Source organism: Eptesicus fuscus, chromosome 6 (assembly GCF_027574615.1).
Source record: "Eptesicus fuscus isolate TK198812 chromosome 6, DD_ASM_mEF_20220401, whole genome shotgun sequence".
NCBI lineage: Eukaryota > Metazoa > Chordata > Mammalia > Chiroptera > Vespertilionidae > Eptesicus > Eptesicus fuscus.
The window spans coordinates 45,489,139-45,510,811 of record NC_072478.1 but is presented as its reverse complement, the minus strand read 5'-3'; the positions used below and the strand labels follow the sequence as shown (position 1 = coordinate 45,510,811).

Below are 21,673 nucleotides of genomic sequence, written 5' to 3'. Positions count from 1 at the left end.
TATTTGAGCCCATGAGTTTCTTTCCACCTTCCAAAAGAGAGAGAGAGAAAAAAAGAGTATTTCTTATACATGAGGCATAAATAGGAGGGCAACATATCCAAACATTGTCAGGAATTAAACTATCAACCAGGAGGGATGGTCTTTCATGTGCACAGAGGTTCCGACTTTGGGAAGGAACAGAGACTATCAAATCCCCAGCCTTGATGATCACTGGTTAGAAGACTCCTGGTAAGACAGAGACTGTTTCCATATCCTGTTTTATGTGGATGTTAATATAACATATGGATTGTGGTATGTCCATGTCAGACAATGCTTCTGTAAGAGCTTGGTGAATAGAAAAGAACTTTATCAGAGCTGGAAATTTTTATTCTAATTGTTCCCTAATATTGAAAGATATTTAAAGATTTTGGATCTTTTAAAAATATATTTTTATTATTTTCAGAGAGGAAGGGAGAGGGAAAGAGAGAGAGAAACATCAATGATGAGAGAGAATCATTGATTGGCTGCCTCCTGCAGGCCTCACACTGGGGATCAAGCCCGCAACCCTGCATGTACCCTGACCTGGAATCGAACCGTGACACTAAACCACTGAGCAACACCGGCCAGGCTCTTTGCTCTTTTTATAACTGTTTCTGAAAAATTGAATAATAATGAGGTCTTTGTTATTGTTGCTTTGGTGTTTGTATTGACCTATTTTATCTTTAACATTTTAAATATCTAAAGGTTATCTCATTTTCAGCTGCATGCAATGATCATGACCATTATAATCATACATGGATCAAGTTTAACATGTTGAGAGGAAAATATGAAAAATTAAAGGAAATCTTATTGCTTTATTAATGTAATGGTCAGTGATGGCTTTTTTTGCTATAAGTGCATTGAAATGATCACTACATGAAGAATTTAGATGAAACATCTGGCACTTATTTGAGTATAATTAACAAAACACCATACTAACTATTTCTTAAGAAATAAAGCCATTTAATTATTTCAAACTAACATTAAGTCTAGGGATAGTTATTCTAGGCTTATGCAGCTACTCTAGATTATAATCAGTAATTTAGTTTCCTTTCATTTTTCTCTGGCACACACACACACACACAATACCAAATCAGTAATTTAGTTTCCTTTCATTTTTCACTTCAATCCTCAAAGTGTTGACTTTCCCTTCTTAAGTTTATTGCTTTATGGCCTCAAAGTGGCTTTGGAAATTGAGGCTTAATATTCTCATATGGCAACATTCAAAATAGGAAGAAAGAGAAAGTGTGATGCAAGGAAGGCTCCTGTTGTTATTGTCTCTTTTGATGGAATGCAATATTATTCTCAGAAAACATTTATCACAATCCTATATAATAAAACCCTAATATGCAAATCAACCAAACAGTGGAACAACCGCACACTGACCACCAGGGAGCAGACGCTCAATGCAGGAGCCGCCCCCTGGTGGTCAGTGTGCTTCCACAGGGGGAGCTCAGCTCAGTCAGAAGCCAGGATCCTGGCTGGTGAGTGCAGCAGTGGTGGCGGGAGCCTCTCCCAACTCTGCAGCAGCGCTAAGTGGGCCTTAGCTGGCAGGCGACATCCCCCGAGGGGTCCTGGACTGCAAGAGGGCACAGGCCTCGCTGAAGGCCACCCTGCCCCAGTGCATGAATGTAGTGCACTGGGCCTCTAGTAATTTTATAATATACTAGAGGCCTGGTGCACAAAATTTGTGCATGAGTAAGGTCCCTAGGCCTGGCCAGCAATCAGGGCCAATCTGTGAGGCAACCAGCAGGGCGATTGGGGGACCCCTTTGGCACCTCCCTTGGCTGGCCTGGGGCCTGTAGGCTGGGGGCAGTTCCTGCATTGAGCGTCTTTCCCCTTGTGGTCAGTGTGCATCATAGCGACCAGTCGTTCTACCGGTCCTTACAAGGTTTGGTTGATTTGCATATTAGACTTTTATTATATAGGATAAACTAGAATATGCCATGTGACCACCCCTAACCCCTGGAGAGGCTGGGAAACTTTATATTTGCCAAAAGGCAATGAAATTAGTCATTGTCCCTGAATCTCTGGTGCTCATCTTCCCTGAGAACATTGCTGCCCATCTAATACCAAAACAATGCCATCTTCTGTTAGCAAGGAGGAAAGGGATGAGGACACTGATACAGAAATATTAAAATAGGTCTTTTCAGAAATATAATAATTACTTCAGTAATCCAAAAACAGAGATAAAACACAGAGCAAGGTTTTAGAAAAAAAATTCTTTGTAAGACTAAATTGCCAACATGTTAGTTAAAATGTGATCTCCATATGTTCAACCACAAAGGTAGTTTACCTTCAACTAAACCCACTGAGAAAATGATTAAGTTATGAACTAGGACTTAGGAAATTCTCTAAGTATATTCCAACAGAGCTTTGGAAAGAAATACTTTCAATATTGAATAAAAGCTGTTTTATTTAATACAATTTGTTTTGTGTTATAAAATTTATCTATGCAAGTACTACAGCAAATTACTTTGAAAAGGGCTTAGCTTATAATATAAATAGCTTAAAATTAAAGTGAGTGAAATAACTGCCTGGAAGCAATTTATTTTCTGGAAGTTTTATTTTAAGTTAATGCTAAATATTATAAATATTAGCAGAAAAACACATTTACCATATCATGTATGGTACAAAAAATTGGTTCTCCTTGTTTCTGTGATTTTAGATCTCTCATTAAGGAAAATAAAGTAGGGAATCTGTTACTAGAGTTACAGCCACATCTCATATTATTAGTGTCTTAGCATTATAGATGGTCAAATTCCATAACCAGCACTGGGATGGAAAAAACCTAATAATATATAAACTTAGTTCTCACCTGTATTCAACAACTGATTAAAATGCACATGTTAATCACTTATATCTTGAGTTTTTTAAATAGCTTCTCCATGACATACAATTTGCATAGGTAATGAGTGAACATAAGACTTTATAAAATGGCATAAAAACATGTTTGAGTAAAGTACCACATTTCCAAATTAATCAAGTAAGAGTTTAGAAAATTAGGTAATTAGCAACATACGTTTATAATCTGACATCTAAACTCTTGAATTCTTCCGTAATTTCTGGCCTAGTTTTTAACTAATGTTTCAGTGTGTAAACATTTTTTTTCAACTCTTATTTTTTGCAGGCAGTAAGCACAGACCCTGTCCCAGTTAAATTACACTATGACAGATCACATGATCAGGTCTGGGTGCTAAGCTGGGGTACCTTGGAAAAGACTTCTCCAACACTTCAGGTAAGTCCATTTCACTATATTTGAGCAAATAATGATTGTTAAACCTTTAGCTATCTCATTGGGTATTATAACCATTTAACAATTATATTCTTCCACCTGAGGACTGTACTTTAATCACATCTAGATCTGCACAGAAAGAGTAAAAGAAAGTTGATTTCTCAGCATGTTTTTTAATTGGAAAGTATTGTAGGACATATTTATCAAAGGTTGGATGTATATGCTACAAGCATAGTCTATGATGACAAAATTGATACTGTTAGGAAAAAAAACAAGTTGAAATTTACCTTTCAACAGTTTCCTGCCTCCCTGCAAATTTCATAAGAATTTTTTTTTCTTATTTCAGTTTTTCTTTTCAAAACAGGGCCTATTGGGTGGGGTACATGAAACAGAGACCAGGAGAGGTAGACAGAGTCTCAAAGCAGATCTCCACTTTTCTCCAAACAGCTAGAATTTTGTCATGTGAGCACAGGCTCATTTCTAATTGGGAATTAATGGGGTGTCATTTGTGTGGAACTTGCTTCTGTCTTGAAGTTGCTTATAGGAGAACTTGACAGATGCAGAAAAAATATAGTATACATTTGACAATGACTCTTTGACACTTTATTCAGATTTTTGGATTTGTAAGTTTAAATAGAAAAAGAGAGAGAAAAAGGGAAGGAATGTTTGGCCTTGAAACTGCAAATTTTCTATTTCTAAACCACCTTGTGGTTAGAGCACCACCTTGTACATGTCTCTTCTTACAAAGTCTTAAGTCATTCGCCTTTAGCCAGTTTTCAGTAAATCTGTTGAATGCAATGTCATTTTTAATTAATTGTCAGTACCAATACTGTTAATGTTTTTGAAGTATTTTCTGTATTACAATATTTAACTTACAAAGAGCAGATTTATTGAAATGAAATAATTTAATGCAACTACCAGAGTTAATAGTTTATTTTACATTTCACTAGGAATATGTATCATTTGAAGCATCTAAAATATGATACAGTATTTCAGTTATCTATTGCTGCAAATCAACGCACTTCAAAACTTGAGGTTTTCAACAAAATTCAAGGATGACTTACCACTCACAAATTCTGTGGCTTGGCAGTCTGGGTATTTCTGCAGGCAAGATCAGGGAGCACTCACTGAAATGCTGAAATCATTTGTTAACAAGAGCTGGGAGGTCCAAAACGGCCTCACTCTGACCTCTGCCTGTGGTGCTAGTACTTAGCTGGGTGTCCTGTGTGTCTTACATGCGCTTGCTCATCCATTGGACTGACACCTTCACAGCATAGTGATTCCAGGTTACAAGATACTGGAAGTTGCTAGGCCAGTTAAAATCTGGGCTCCAGGATTTACATAAGTAACGGCATTCAGCCTGTTGATGGAAGCAAGTTACACTGCCTGCCTAGATTCTAAAGGATGGAGTAATAGCCAATCTCTTGATGGAAAGAGCACAATCTTCACTGTGGACCACTGTCTGAATGATCTGCCTCAATATGCTCATAGGCTCTCATCATTTGATAGTTTGTATTTAAATATAATCTTGACAAGATAAATAGAATAGGTATGATTTAAAAATAACTTTAGGCAAACATCTTTAATAACATGCAGAAAGGGGGGAAAGTCTTTTATAAGTGTTAAGGAACTTTCCACACATTATCCAGCCTTCTCAAAATGGATTCTTTTTCTCTGAATAGAAAGAGAGAGAGAGAAAGAGAGAGAGAGGATTATGCTAATAAAATTTAGTGAATTTTTGAAATGTTTTCTGGCACACTTGAAAATATGAAATAAAATTTAGGAAGTGAGAAATATTCTTAAAATATTATATAACAAGAAAATTTATTTACATAAAGTGTGTGTGTGTACATACATCTATATGTATGTAGATGGTGGGTGATGATAGATGATGATAGATGATAGATAGATAGATAGATAGATAGATAGATAGATAGATAGATAGATAGATAAAGAAAATGCAGGGTCTATGGATCAGAGAATGAACCATTTCTTACCCATGGAGCATGTTAGCAGCTATTCTCCAGCTCTAGCCCCCATCGGGTGATGTGCGGAAGACCAATGTTACCCTGCAAGTGCAGCACAGTACTACAGGAAAGGACCCTGAAAATATGTGCCCCTATGTTTTTTTTAGGCTGCTTCCCTCAGCCCATCCTCTCCTGTGAGAGACAGAGATTATTTCTCAGAAATATATGCAAATCTTGTCCTGAGAGGGAGGGACAAGTCAGTACCCTGGAATGTCAAGAATTGGCTCAAAGGCCTTAAGTTTCTAAATATCTCAGGAGCAAAGCACCATCCCTAGCATCCCAGGCACTTTTACTGACATCATCCTTTAACAAAGTTTGCCAGTGCCCTTTGCTCAAAAAGATCTGACTCTGCAAAAATGTCAAATATTCTTAGATAATTGTCTCCCAACAGAACAGATTTATCAGGAAACATCCCCAAAGAAAATGGGTTTTAAGATTTGCATGAAAATGGGAATACTTTTCTTTTGGAGAAATGGAATTCACCAGATCAAAAACATGAGCAGCCGAAACTGGTTTGGCTCGGTGGATGGAGCGTTGGTCTGCGGACTGAAGGGTCCCGGGTTCGATTCCGGTCAAGGGCATGTGCCTTGGTTGCAGGCACATCCCCAGTGGGGGTTGTGCAGGGGGCAGCTGATCGATGATGTTTCTCTATCATCGATGTTTCTGGCTCTCTGTCCCTCTCTCTTCCTCTCTGTGAAAAATCAATAATATATATTTAAAAAAAAAAAAAAAAACATGAGCAAGCTCTCACTTTTGCTAGAGTGTCTATGCCACATGTTGAAAGGTTAGACTGGAAAGAGATTGATGCTAGAATGTAAAGGCTAGTCAGCAACTTTTTTTGCCTTAATTCTGTGTATCTTATAGTGGTACCCACTGACCCTTGAAGGAGCAAAAACATTTTATTAAGGACCAGAAAGCCCTACTTACATTCCTTCTTCTTTGTTTTCCTTTTGATTATTAGTAAATCTGTAAATCTTTGCCAATAATGAAAGCAAAATATGTTATTTCTGTGATATTTATAATTAATAAATAAAAACACATGTACTGTGATTTTAGGTATGTAAGACAATGAGTTTTCCAATTAGTGTTCTTAAGTGAATTTGCAAACATTTATCAGTTATTTTTAAGACATCATGCCTGATAAGAATTTAAGAAATGCTGTCCTAAAAATCATGAGTCTGTCATCTGCACAGTTTTACAATTTCTCTGTAATATCTTTTCAAATGCAAAATAATTGGAGAAGAAAATACTTCTAAGAAACAACGTGGAATAAAGTCCTTAGATTTGCTATTGGTCAGAAAGTAGGCCACAGCCAGATGGGGTGACATTGGGAGGTGGAGGCTCTGGGTCTGTGGAAGGCACCACACCTAGAGAGGCCAATGGCAGGATGCCGTTAGGAATGAGCCAGGGGTTGCTGAAAGATGGGGCATATTGATTAATGTGCATCAGATCAATCTGTGCATCCTTGCATTTAGTCATCTCAGTCCTGAATTTGGCCATCCATCACGTCCTGCTCAATCCCAGCAGTGAGAAGGGCCCAGAGGCATCAGGGAACAAAGTCCAGATAGCGGGGAGCTAGGGAAGCAGCCTTGTGTTTTTTACAGCCAGGACTATGCCAAGCACATAAGTGATGCTCAGTTAATATGCCTTTAGTGGCATGACATATTTTTGCATCAGTAATTTTGGGAAGGTTAGGATGCAATGCACACATTTTAGTATTGTATGAATATTAAATCCTGTGATGCCTGGAAACTACTTAGAACACATATTGACACACAGCAAGCTCTCAGTAAATATTATAATTGCTTCAGTCAGTCAAGTATTATTAACTTCAAATACAAGTACATGCATTTTGAGTTATACACTATACAATCAAAAGGGAAAAATTTTGGAGAGTTCTTCCCTATTACTCTGTTCACCTTTATTAAAGTCTTGCAGACATTATTATGAATGGCTACAATCCCAGTGCCAACTTTCTACTGATATTCATTAATAAAAATAAAACACACCGATATAGCCCTGCTGGTGTGGCTCAGTGGTTGAGCTTCGACCTATGAACCAGGAAGTTACAGTCCGATTCCCAGTCAGGGCACGTGCCCTTGTGGGCTAGATCCCCTATTGGGGGCATGCAGGAGTCAGTCGATCAATAATTCTTTGTCATAATTGATGTTTCTGTCTCTTTCTCCTTCTCCTTTCCTCTCTGAAATCAATAATAAAAAATATATTAAAAAAAAACAAAAACAAACAAACAAAAAACAGGTATCGTGTCTTTAAGGTTGTTATCAACACTTTGGTTCTCTCTCCTTCTGGCGCATGCTGAGCTCCTTTTGGTTAGGAGGAGCCATACGACTGGTTCTGGCAAATGAGAGCTGCTGTGGATGGGAACATTTGAGGTAGTCAGCTGCTCCTTCAGTGTGGAACACTGAGAGGTAACAGTGATATCCTGCAGATTCCTCAGGGAACGTAACAGGTGTGAAACAGAATCTTTATTCTCTAAGCCACTAAGACATAAAGGTCTGTTTCCTGTTATGTGTTTGTTTTTTTTAACTGAAACATAACTGAGCTATCCTAACTTATAATAATTTATATGTTTTTACTGAGCATGGCAATTTTCAGTGGAACACAATGAATATATACTCACTTGAAAGAAAATTAACCTTTCAGAATAAAAGACCTCTAAAAATAAAAATGCTATTTACTCCTGTCATAAAAACTAAAGGAAAAGACTCAGTTTGGAAGGAGTCAGTCAGTACTTTAGGAAGCTTAATTTGGGGAATATATGAAAAAGGGGGGAGGCAGGAAGATACTTTAAAAAGCTAACAGAACAGTTGTGCAGCAGAGTCAAAAAAATAAATAAATAAACAAACACATGGAGGTATGAGAAACTGTAAAAAAAAAAAAAAACACCCTGATAGAATTTGATCCATAGTAGGATATCCCATATGTGTGGTCGGCAAACTGCGGCTCGCGAGCCACATGTGGCTCTTTGGCCCCTTGAGTGTGGCTCTTCCACAAAATACCACGGCCTGGGCGAGTCTATTTTGAAGAACTGGCATTAGAAGAAGTTTAAGTTTAAAAAATTTGGCTCTCAAAAGAAATTTCAATCGTTGTACTGTTGATATTTGGCTCTGTTGACTAATGACCACTGTCCTATATAATAAAAGCCTGATATGCTAAGTGTCCAGTCATCCAGTCGACCATTCAACCAATCAAAGCATAATATGCTAATGATTTGCTAAGGCCACTCAACTGCTCGCTATGATGTGCACTGACTACCAGGGGGCAGACACTCTGACCAGTAGGTTAGGTTGTTGCTGGGGTCTGGCCGATCAGGACTGAGCAAGACGGGCTGGACATACCCTGGAGCCCTCCTGCAGTCCCTCCTGGCTGGCCAACCTCCCATGTCCCTCCCTGGCCCCGATTGTGCACCGGTGGGGTCCCTCGGCCTGCCCTGAACCCTCTTGCAATCTGGCACCCCTCGGGGGATGTCAGAGAGCCAGTTTCTACCCGATCCCACTCAACTTAACACTGGAGCTGCCCCCTGGTGGTCAGTGTACTCCCACAGGGGAGCGCCGCTCAGCCAGAAGCTGGGCTCACACTTGGGAGCTCAGCAGCGGTGACAGGAGCCTTTTCTGCCTCCTCGGCAGCACTAAGGCTGTCCAACTGCTGGCTTAGGCCCACACCCCAGGGGAAGTGGGCCTAAGCCATCAGTCAGACATCCCCCAAGGGCTCCCAGACTGTGAGAGGACACAGGCACCGGGCCTCTAGTGAGTAATAAACTTTAAATGTAGTTATTTTTTCTTTAATGGACTAGCAAAGTTTTAAAAACCAATTAATGAATAGTTGGAAAGAAGAAAACTCTGATGAAAACTTACTTAAATCTGTTATTTTACATTTATAGGAGAAAAATGTTTTAAAATGAGATTTTATCTATTCTAGGATTTCTAAGATTTAAAATATTTGGTATGATTTATTTTGGAGTTTTCAGTGCTATGCTTCCCCCTCTGTTTCATGGGAGGCCAGTTGTTTGTTCATCAATTATACCTCAACAAAGCTGTTTTTAAAAAAGGAAGAAAACTAACATCTTATTTACATATGTATGCTTGCTTTTATTATTCTCATTATAGCAAAGTTAATTTTTTATAATACAGTCGTTGTTTAATAGCATATTCATCTTATATTTTAAGCAGGAACTGTTCAAGACAAATTGTTTTCTTTTCTATTTTTGTCTTTGTAAAAACTGAAGTTTCTACTTTGAAAATAAGCAATTACAAAATTCCAATTTGCTTAATAATATACTCATTTTGAGGGTGGCAATAAAGAGTCTGTGCCAGAGATTATTTTCTTGTCTAAATACACAGAAAGCTGATGCCATTAAGGGAATGCATTGCCAAGATCTAAGCAGGATGTGTTCTGTGTAGGTAATAACCCTGGCCAGTGGGAATGTGCCTCACCACACCATCCATACCCAGCCCGTGGGAAAGCAGTTTGACCGAGTGGACGACTTTTTCATTCCCACTACCACACTGCTCATCACCCACATGAGGTAAGTGCTAAAATGAATGATCCATTTTAGATTTCTCTCTAATCTTGACAGAAAGCCACAAGAAACCCTAACACACGTTTCAGTTACACAAACAAGACACACAAAAGTGCATATGATTTAGTTTTGTCTCATGTGCTTGATGAATTTTTATCAATATTAGTGATGAATTTCCTGTCATATATTTCTTCATAAGCCCAATATAAAAATGAATTTATAAAGATAGAGTTGCATTTTTTAAATTGATTTCAGAGAGGAACAGAAAGTGAGAGAAAGACAGAAACATCAACATTAGAGAGAATCACTGATCGGCTGCCTCCTGCACACCCCACACTGGGATCCAGCCCGCAACCCGGGCATGTGCCCTGACCAGGACTTAAACTGTGACCTCCTGGTTCATAGGTCTATGCTCAACCACTGAGCCATGCCGGCTGGGCGAGTTGCATTTTTAAATCTAATTTTTAGTTAATATTTTTGCCAATACTAATAAGTAGGGTCTTATTAGGCTTTTGCAAAATACTGACATTTGAGTTGAAATGAAATGTTTGAGGTCTGCACTTTGAGAAAACATGGTGTTGGCATGTTCGATCTCTGTGTATTTACAAGAGGTGAGAAGGTAGAAATTTCTAGTGACATCACTCCAAAGTTTCATGGAAGTCAGTTAAATGCTTAAAAGGGGGATACTTTGGATATATCACAATTTCTAGAATTATGTATCTTCACAGTTTACTGAAAAATTTAAAAAAGTATTGCTTAATAATGTTACTGAATCTGAACCAAAGTAATATGTTGACCTGCTATTAAAGTGAATTCCCATGAGGGGGAACTGCTCCAGCTATGTTCTGTGAGCCAATGTTTGACTGCAGTGTATATGTGCTTCCCTTATATTAAATTGAAAATTATCTCATCTAAACGTTCAAGTTGTAAGAATTCTGAAAGAATGAAAAATTCAAGTTGCAAAATTAAAAGGGGGATTAATGAATCAGAATTTTGGCTCACAGTCAAGACATTATGTACACTGGTTTTTGTGCAGCGAAGTATGTAAGAGTTTAAGTATAGTTCTCAAGCAGTTGACCATTATTTTCAGAATGCCTGTTATATGCTTAACAATAAAGTGATTAAAAACATAAATACTATCACAATTTTTACATGCTTATATGGAAAATAAGTAGAACTAAAAAGTACATTATTTGCATCAAAGTAATAATAATTTGTAAGGTCTGGCTGCAAACACTATAATCAGAAACTAAAGAAATCAGCATATGAACTGAAAATGGTACCACACTTGAGATGTTACCTAAAAATATATGTTTTTATACTTACTTTATGAAGATAAAATGTTATTTATTGGCATTGACTATTATGATAAATAAATATTATTTTGCTATTTTCTCATTGTTGATAAATTATTACTAATCGATAATTTAATATGTAACACTTGCTTTTATTTACTCCATTATCCCACTACCACAGTGTTAATACAATTATTTAGGGCAAAAGTCCTGTGGTTATGAAACCAATAGAGTTAAGAGTGTATAGTTTTAGGTATTTATTTTACCTTACAACAAGTAACTTGTGTCCTTATGGTATAAAAAAAAAAAAAGCTTCCAAGGTAGCAGTTTAACTTTGTCTGGATGCAGTAAGTGTTATGTGTAATTCTGTGTTTGTATGTATAGTTGATATACTTTCAGAACACGGCATCTGTTTAGGGTCAACACAATTATAATCTTCTGGGATTTGGAGCTAATAATAATTAAAAGAACATCCACATACTATGAATACATATAAGGCAAAATTGTATTTTAGATATTTCTATATATTATAAGAAACACCCAAAAGTATGCCTGAGTGTATTTTTAAATGTCTTTTTTTCCTTTTAGGAATGTATAATGAAATGTGTGAGTGTTTTGCCAATATTTGTAAGAATACTAAATTAAATTATAGCAATCCTACCTGCATATAGGTCCCATTTTAATGAATGTGAATGATCAAATTTCCTATTGCACTTCAAAGTAATTACTCCTGTTACTAAAGTGAAGAGTAAGTGTAAAAAGTAGCATTCCTTTACAGAAATAAACTATTAAATATGTAAAGTATCTTTAACATAATGAGCGTTTGTTCCACCTCAGGAAAACCTACGTATGATATGGTCCTTTCTCCTGCCAATTTCACGTACCACATTTTTCTAATGAAATTTCGCATGTGTTTATGCATGTGTCACTGAAATTGATCTTGTTATGAATTGTGATTTTCAGCATTTGAGACTATATTCTCACTGTTATACCTGGCATATATTTCCAGGTCAATCAGAAGGTCTGACACAGAATATGTTTTTAATTAATACTAGTTTTCTTCCTCTGACCTCTCTGCATATCAATCTGTTTTTTTTTTTTCTCAGATGGCTACACCCTCATTTCAAATAATTTATATCTCCTATGTCTGAAAAGCTCCTGGACAAGTGTCAGGATTTTATATCCTTAGTGCCTAAAAACCTGTAGGCACTTAATTCATGTTTCTCATAGGAATGGAGATAAAGAAGGAAGAAAGTGCTGTACTGTTTCCTAAACCAGAATATATAGTATCGAGGGAAGAGCTGTATATCTCACACTCCTGACTGCATTTCTCAGTGTGTAACACAATAGCACACATGCAGCAAGCTCCGCCTCAGGAGCACATGAATTGTGTGGGGGCAGAGAAGAGCAGGAATAAGAATTTACATCTCCTGTCAGGCAGATCTAAGCCTGCATGTCCAGCAACACCCTGTGCCATGGGCTCTTGTGGCATTTGCCAGCTTACTTCAATTGTTTCTAAGGGTTGGCCTAAAAAGATGTTTGAATATTAACTTGCCTATGATAGTTTGTCCAGACTACTCATAATCTACACTGGTGCAGGGAGTCCTCTGAGATTACTTACAATTTTGCTAAAAGTCTCTATTTTCCCCTGTTTGGTTTCTTCTCATTTTTTCTCCATATTTTCATTTATTGGTGTCTATAATTCCCAAACTTGTTTAATCCAGTCTGTAAAACATATCAAGACTTGAGGAATTTAAGAGAACCAAAATTTCTTCATAAATCTATATTAAAAGATAAACTGGTAGTATTAAAAAAAAAAAAACACTAATCAGTCTTCACAAGAAAGCACTTTAAAAATCCTTGAGAACCTAATTTAGGTCCCTTTTGAATGGCCTGCAGAATTTGAATTTCAGGAAACTAATATTATAATTTAAGAAATGTTTGAGAATAAAGGCCTGGTGCCATCCACTCATTCAGCTCCTCACCTTAATTCCGTCCCATTCCCTGAGTGCCACAGCTTAGGCCACATGTAATTATCCCTATTTCATACTCTAGAGCATGGTTCTCAACCTTTTTAATGCCTCGACCCCTTAATACAGTTCATCATGTTGTGGTGACCCCCAACCATAAAATATCTGTGTTTTCCGGTGGTCTTAGGCAACCCTGCTAGAGCAGCTGCTGTAGAGCCTAAGACCATCAGAAAACACAGATATTTACATTACGATTCATAACAGTAGCAAAATTACAGTTATGAAGTAGCAACGGAAATAATTTTATGGTTGGGGGTCACCACAACATGAGGAACTGTATTAAAGGGTCGCGGCATTAAAAAGGTTGAGAATCACTGTTCTAGAGTAAGAGCTTATTAGTGAAAGTACCCCATTTTTGTTTTATTTGTGCCTTCCTTCTCCATAGAAATTAGAAGATTACCTGAGCCCTAGGCTGGGAATTAATCAGATACACCAATGCTACACTGTGTTTGATCTAAATCAGAATGGTCTGTAACACTATAGTGTTCTGGTTAGTGGACCAAAAGTCTGTCCCTGAGTTCTTGGTTCTTAAATATGAATGTTTGTCCAGGCAATAAGGCAGGAAAACTTCAGAGCAGCATGCAACCATTTGTGAGCCCCACTCGTGAATATGAGAGGTTGCATTATTAGCCTGTCTCCCCAGTAGTTCCAGCTACTTGCTGAGCTTCTGAAAGGGACTGAATAAATGCTTATTGACCAAGTTTATTTTTAAAGGTTATTAAAACTCTATAGTAGATTTTTTTTGCTTTCCATTGAATGTATTGGGGTGACACGGGTTAACAAAGTTATACAGATTTCAGCAGCACAATTCTACAGCACATCATCTGTACACTATGTTATGTGTTTACCATCCAAAGTCAAGTCTCTATCCATCACCATTTGTCCCCACTACACCTGCCCACCAACCCCCGCCACTGTATGTGAGTTGGTTAATTCCTCCCTCCACAATTATTTAGGGAAAATTTAAATTACCTAAAATTTAGTTAATAACAACTTTCTGATGCTTATTGAAATATACTTATTTAAATTACTATATGTTTTTAAGAATAGTTTATCTCTTATGTTTTGTTAATTTTCACAGAAATAATTCCATTGAATATTTAATAAATGATGTATTTTTTACATTAGTAATTCATTGCACAATTCAGTTAACTGGCAATGTATATTAACTAGACATTCATTTTTCAGATTTGCAGTTAATAGGGAATTTTCTTTAAAAACCTTAAGCTTCAATAAGTAATTTATAAATCATGAATCATAAAGTTAAAGAGATTATCCAGTGCAAAAGAAGTATTTTGCAATGATCCTATCTAATAAAAGAGTAATATGCAGGTTGACCATCACTCCAACACACAATATGTCTGCCCCCATGTGGTCAAAGATCCTGCCCCCATGTGGACACAAGATGGCCACTACAAGATGGCCAGCAGGAGAGGGCAGTTGGGAGGCACCTGGCCTGCAAGGGAGGGCAGTTGTGAGGGACCAGGCCTGCAAGGGAGGGCAGTTGGAGGTGATCAACCCTGCAGGAGAGGGCAGTTAGGGGTGACCAGGCCGGCAGAGGAGGGAAGTTGGGGGCAAACAGGCTGGCAGGGGAGCAGTTAAGCATCAACCAGGCTAGCAGCGGAGTGGTTAGGGGGTGATCAGGCTGGCAGGCAGAAGCGGTTAGGGGCAATCAGGAAGGCAGGCAGGCAAGCAGTTGGGAGCCAGCAGTCCTGGATTGTGAGAGGGATGTCCGACTGTCTGTTTAGGCCCAATCCTGGTGGGATCGGGCCTAAACGGGCAGTCGGACATCCCTCCAGGAGTCCCAGATTGGAGAGGGTACAGGCTGGGCTGAGGGACAACCCCCCTCCGTGCACAAATTTCATGCACCAGGCTTCTAGTATGAAAAATATAAATGTCTTATATGAAGAATTTCAATTTGGAATTTTTTCTATACATAGATAGGTAATATTAAAGATAAACTGTTAAAATAAATATACATGTATAATTTTTAGAAGAAACAATATATCTATTGAATATTATAAAAATTAAAATAGTTCATTATTTTTCAATCAAAAGTATTTTACACATGGAAAGCAAAATATTTCATTATTCTACTCATAATTTCTATCCAAAAAACTAAATTATTATAATTCTAGTAGCCCTGCGCACGAATATGTGTGCCAGTAGCTCTCTGCCACCCTCCTGTTGCTCTCTGCCTGCTGCCCTGCCCTCCTGAAGCTCCCCCCATCCCTCTCCCCCCTCCCGCTCTCATAGCTTGCTGCCCTGCCCCCCCCCCCCCCCCGGAGCTTTTCACCGCCCACTTCTAGTTCTAGTTTGCTGCCCCACCCTCTTGCAGATTTGTGATCTGGTCATTACTTGGTTGGTCCTTACGCTTCATGGTGTAAGAGATAATTAACATATTCCTCTCTTATTATATAGGATAATTACAAATAAATAGATGTATTTGAATAATATTATAGTTCTAGTACTCTTAAATTTTTTATGATATGCCTAATGCATGGGGGATTTAGTGGTTTCTGTTATCATTTTTTTAATTAGCCAGAAATTAAAAAGTAATTTGAAAATGCATTTTTTGAGAAAAATGGTGTTACAATCATTGTGTTAAATTTCAAAGCAATTAAATTCGCAAAGGATGGACACTTGCATAATTATTATATTTTTGGTACCATTCTGAAAAGAAAAATTTGAATGTCAATTTCTTGTCATGATATGTGTATAGATTACAACTTTTTCTGCAGGTGCTACTAAAGTTTGTATATAAGGAAAGAAAAAACAATTGGTTTGCAGGAATTTATCATGTTATCATGGGGTTTTTTTGTTTGTTTGATTTTAGTTCTGGGTAAAGATTAAGGAATTGAGAATAACTGAGAAAGTAAGAGAAGCAAATGAGATGGCAGATAATCAAGATACCCTTGAAATGTTTTTTATAATTCTTCCAAAGAATGATTTCTTTTTGGTTAGTGGGGGACAAAAATGAAACTACATGAAGGCCAATGTGGTACAGAGATAGGAAATTTGATACAGCTTAATGCACGATTCCAAGAAGGCCAGAAAAATATAAACTACAACAAATGCAAGAATTAGCAGAAGTCTTTCTTAAAGCTTTTGATTGTTATGAATAAAAATAGTTGGAAGGTAGAGAATAGGATAGCAACAAGATATTTTCACCTAAGATACAGCTAACATTTGGGATACTTAGGGCTATAAGTAAGAAATTGTTTAATATTCTCAATGACTAAACCATATATTCGATGCAATTTAAATCAGGTACCACTTAGTGAGCAAAGATGTATTTATATCCTGACCCTTGAAACATCTGCAAATCATGCTTCCTCTAGCTCTTGTCCTCTCTCAAGTTCGAGTGCTATGACTAGAGACCAAGGTAATTCCATCTAGTTCAAGCATGTGGATGTCAATTACCAAGGAGGACACTTATAGTAAATATAAGAAGGAAATTACTTCTTATTTACATACCACTCCAGGACTTGTCCTATACATAGAAAAGGAAGATGCCAGCTTAGGTGATGCTATTTGAGATGCTTTGAAAGGCTAGCCTCCCCTTTAAGTCACCCCCAACACCACCATTTGATTATGTTGCCTAGAATTTCAAACTCCTCCTCTTGTTTCTTTCCGGTATATTTCTCTAGAGATCTACCTTTAAAATGTTTCTATTTCTTGAGAGAGAAAAAAATGGAGCAGTTAGGAAACTGATATCTTTATTATTGTCATATTTCTGTATAGGTTAATTGGTTGATTATACAGTTTCTTAAAATTAATGTTTATAGGAGAGGGAGGGAGGGAAGGAGGGGAGAGAGAGAGAGAGAGAGAGAGAGAGAGAGAGAGAGAGAGAGAATTTATTTCAATCAATAATTACTTGAGAATCAATAAGCCGAATACAGTAGATCTGTAAAGATCTGTAAATCACAGTGTCAGGGAGACCTTGAAAGCAATAGGCAGTTATTTAAAAACCTAAAAATGCCAGTTACCACACTTTCCCCCCTTTCTGCACTTAATTTGATGAACAAAATTAACAAGTAGAGTGTCCAAAAAATTTCTGTGTAACACTCTGCCCTTTCCCACCACAAACCTACCCCTAGATCATGTTAGTGTTGAATGAATATCTCAGATTGGTTACTTCAGGAACTCTGTGGAAAGTGAACATGTGTTACTCTTTAATTTGGATGAGCTAGAAAGGATAGCTGAATGTACTTTTTTAGGGCCCTCATATATCAAATGAGGGCTAAGATTGTTACTGGTGAAATGGCAGCAGAATGTTACTGGATTGGACTTCTGTTCAGCAAGCTAGGTATTTGAGTTTTGGCTAAGAAAGATTTCAGAGCCAAGATAGATCTCTGAAAACAAGTTACAGAGGCAAAAGAAGGGAACCTTGGAATTTAGGGGAAGGGAAGGCAAAGAGACACACCTAAGGAAGAAGGCGCTGGGGGAGACAGAGAGAGAGAGAGAGAGAGAGAGAGAGAGAGAGAGAGAGAGAGAGAGAGAGAGAGAGAAATCTTTCATCCTAAAGGGCTGGGATTTTAGGGGAGGGCCCAAGGGAGAATCTCAATAGAGATTATCAGCTTTCCAGGTGAGTCTTGTCAGTGTTCAGTGTTCGAGTCTCCACTGATTGCTCAGTGTCAGGACAGGGGTTCAGTAGTCATTGCATCTGGTCCTGATGTCAGACATGGCATTGTTCTGGCTGGTTTTGCTGCCTTTCTGTGTGTGAAGCTGAAACACAACTGAAGCCTAGATGTTACCTCTAGTTTGACCAAAATTCTGTCTCTGTGGTCAACAGACCTGAGGCTCTGTTCCTAAGATTATCTGATGCGGGTCAGAAGCTCATTGTCTTGAGGGCTTAGTGCTAAAGGGAGTGGTTGTGCAAGGGCTTTATGCCAGTGGCATGAGGCTATTTCTCTGGCCCCTTGTACCTACCACATGAGGCGACATGCTAAGGGAGGAAATGTCACACTGGGAGTGAGGTCCTTTTGCCCATTGCTAGGTACCCAGGCTTTCCACCTTGGTCACCTTCCATATCTGACCTATGGTCCTTACTCTGCTCATGCCTGTCTAACTACAAGAGAATAATGTAAGAATGTGTGTGTTAGGTGTCATTAAATCTGCTCCAACTCCTGTAAACCCTGTGAATGTGTGATGTTCACTATGTCGTGTCCTTACCAGCTCTGCTCAGCTCCTGCAGACCTGTCCCTATAGCTTCTGTTTTGGAATCAATTCATCTCTCATTTAGTCTTCCTCTTTTCCTTCTGCCTTCTATTTTTTCCCAGCATCATTGTTTTTCCAAAGAACCCTGCCTTCTCATGACATGCCCTCAGGAGAACAGGTTTAGGACGTAAGAATGCTTGCAGTCACATATGACAGTAAGGAGCTAAGGGTTTATCCTGTTTCAGATCTATCATAATCCCGACAGCCAATGGCTATGGCTCCACTGCCAGAGATGAGGAAAACTGAACTAAGTAGTGGGTACCATTCTGGCAGCCTGAAGAGAAGTCTATAGCACTCCTTTTCTGTTATAAATTACAGCAAGGAAATGATTAAGAAGGGATTGGGTTTGATATATGTTTCCTTAAAGCTTCTCCAAGGGAAAAATAAACATTCTGTGAAAGTGAAAGTAAAGTGTATCATACTCCCTCATATTTTATCAAATCTGTTAAAGCAAAATTATATATATATGTGGCTAGCCATATATCAAAACAACTCTACACTAGTGACTTGATGCATGGGCAGGCCAGGTGTATGGAGATACAATTCCAGCACTAAAATTGTCTGGTTACATTGAAATCCTAGCACGTCAGAAATTGAAAATATCAATTATTAAATACATTTTTAGAAACAGTATAGTCTTAGAATAATATGCAGCAATCAAAATTGTTTCAAAAAATGAATATGAAGATCTTAGATGAAGATCTCACAAAATCATAATTCAGTGAAGTTCAATATTTTTCTTACCTTCATACTTATGTGCTAATTACTCTCACAAAGAGAAATAAAATCACATAAACAAACAAACAAACAAAATGATTCCAAATATCCCAGAAGTTAGAGCTCTTTCTATCTGTAGTCTCTCAAATAGTGAATATCTGAAACATTTATAAATTCTGAAACTATGACCTTGTCTTTCCCAAGTTTCTTTGCTTCTACATTCCCTCTCTCTCCTACACATAAACACTAACTAAATTGTCAGCACCTACTATCTCTTGGGGTCCTTACTTACCCACAGCCTAGGGTCTGCTCTACCTGAAAATGAGAACATTCATAAATAGTTTATTAAGCAAACTGTATATGTATACTTTTATGAGTGACTATGAACATACATATACAAATCATTATTGGTAAACCTTCCAGCATTCTTATATTCGTGCAAAGCTTCTTCTACATAAATACTTGATAACTTTCTTCACCTTATTTCTAAAAGAAATAAACACACCATACTCTTCAGGCTTTGATCTATAATGCCATTCTTCTTTTTCATTATGCTTACTGGTTTTGTCTTTATTTTAAGCAGTACTTTCAACCTTCATTACCATATTGTGCAGCCCAACACTGAGTGTAAAATACTTAGACAGAAAATCACTGAGTGCTTAAAGCCAAGTATTGTATGTTTCTGCTCAGCTTGGTATCTTGATTACTGCTTGAGTTAGAGAATCCTGTCTGCTTTCCTGCTTGGCCCTGTGTTAACAGGGCTCTGAGCCTTACAAGAAAAGAGTCTTGTGTCCAACGTGGATGAACCAAATAAACCAGCACCTCTTTTGACAGAATATCACTTAATCATATTAGTAGCCTGCATTTGTAGAAACACTCTACAGTGCAGATCTGACTCTTGAGTTTTATTATGCAAAATAAAATAGCTCTTGCATCTTCTCTCAGAGGTCCTTATGCTAACTCATCAAAGTGTTCAGTAAAACATAGGACTATCCATATATATAATACTAGAGGCCTGCTGCAAAAAATTTGTTCCAGGAGGTGGGGTCCCCTCAGCCCAGTTTGCATCCTCTCCAATCCAGGACCCCTCGAGAAATGTCCAACTTCCAGTTTAGGCCCGATCCCAGGGATCAGTCCTAAACCAGCAGTTGGACATCCCTCTCACAATCCTGGACCGCTGGCTCCTAATTGCTCACCTGCCTGCTGGCCTTATTGCCCCTAACTGCCTCTGCCTGCTGAACTGATTGCCCCAACTGCCCCTTCCCTGCTGTCCTGGTCACCCCCAACTGCCCCCCAGCCGGCCTGATCACCCCTAACTGCCCCCCCACTAGCCTGGTCACCTCTTACTGCCCCCCTGCCAGCCTGGTCACCCCAACTGCCCCCCCACACCAGCCTGGTTGCCTGTTACTGCTCCCTCATGCCCGCCTGGTTGCCCCCAGCTTCCCCCCCCCCCCGACAGCCTGGTCGCCCCTCATGGCTCCCCCACTAGTCTGGTCACCCCACGCAGCCTGCTTATTCAGTCATTTGGTCATCTCTCACTAACCCCCCTGCCGACCTGGTCGTAGGCAGCCATCTTGTGAGGGTGAGATGGTCAATTTGCATATCACCTCTTTATTATATAGGCTGTTAATGGCAATTAAGAAACATTGAGCACTTACTAGTACTCTATGGCAGACACTGAACTAAGAACATTTTATGCACTGCCTCATTTAAAACTAGCACCTACATTAATTTTATCCCTATTCTACATACGGTGAATTACTTATCTAAGAAATGTTGGAACCAGTTATAAACTCAGTTTTGTCTAAATTCAGTGTCTTAACACTTTATACATTACTAGAGGCCCAGTGCACGAAATTCGTGCATTGCAGGGGGGGGGGGAGTGTCCCTCAGCCCAGCCTGCACCCTCTCCAATCTGGGACCCCTTGGGGGATGTCCGACTGCCAGTTTAGGCCTGGCAGTCGGACATCCGTCTCACAATCCGGGACAGTTGGCTCCTAACCACTCCCCTGATGGCCTTATTGATGCCTAACTGCTCCCTTGCTGGCCCAATTGCCCCCAATTGCCCTCCCCTACAGGCCTGGTACCCCCAACTGCCCTCCCCTGCTGGCCATCATGAGCCGGCCATCTTGTGGTGGCCATCTTGTGACGACATGGGGGTGGCCATCTTGTGATAACGGGAGGGCGAGACGCCACCTAGGCTTTTATTAGTATAGATAGTATTTTGAAGTCTTTTGTTGATTTTCAGAGTTCAAAACCTGATGACTGATGTGCTCTGCAAGTTAGCCTGAGCTTGCCTTTAAAATATCCCCATCTCTTGCCTTTGTGTACCTCTGCTACAATAAAACTCGACTCCTCACAACAGACCTACATTATATTTTCTTGCCTTTCTGCAATTACTTGCAGGATGCCTTGTTTCTTTATTGTCTGCTTAATATCCCCTTCAAAGCTTATCTCAAAACCACCTTTTCTAAAATTTGCTGTAATTTCCATAATTGGAGTCCCTTTGGCATTTTCAATTTTCATTACTTCTCATTTGTAGTTGAGACTCACAGGGACCTAGATTGGAAACTAGCTCTTCAACTCCTTTG

General features: G+C 38.7%; 1 protein-coding gene across 3 annotated transcripts in view; it reads left to right on the top strand.

Moving 5' to 3' along the window:
* Positions 1-21,673, top strand: part of FSTL5 (follistatin like 5) — a 554,870-nt gene that overhangs the window by 500,408 nt on the left and 32,789 nt on the right. For all 3 annotated transcript variants that reach the window (XM_054717664.1, XM_054717663.1, XM_054717662.1), the window contains 2 exons: positions 3,149-3,256; positions 9,702-9,826. In XM_054717664.1, coding sequence (XP_054573639.1) covers positions 3,149-3,256; positions 9,702-9,826 — 233 coding nt within the window. The remainder of the gene's footprint in view (positions 1-3,148; positions 3,257-9,701; positions 9,827-21,673) is intronic.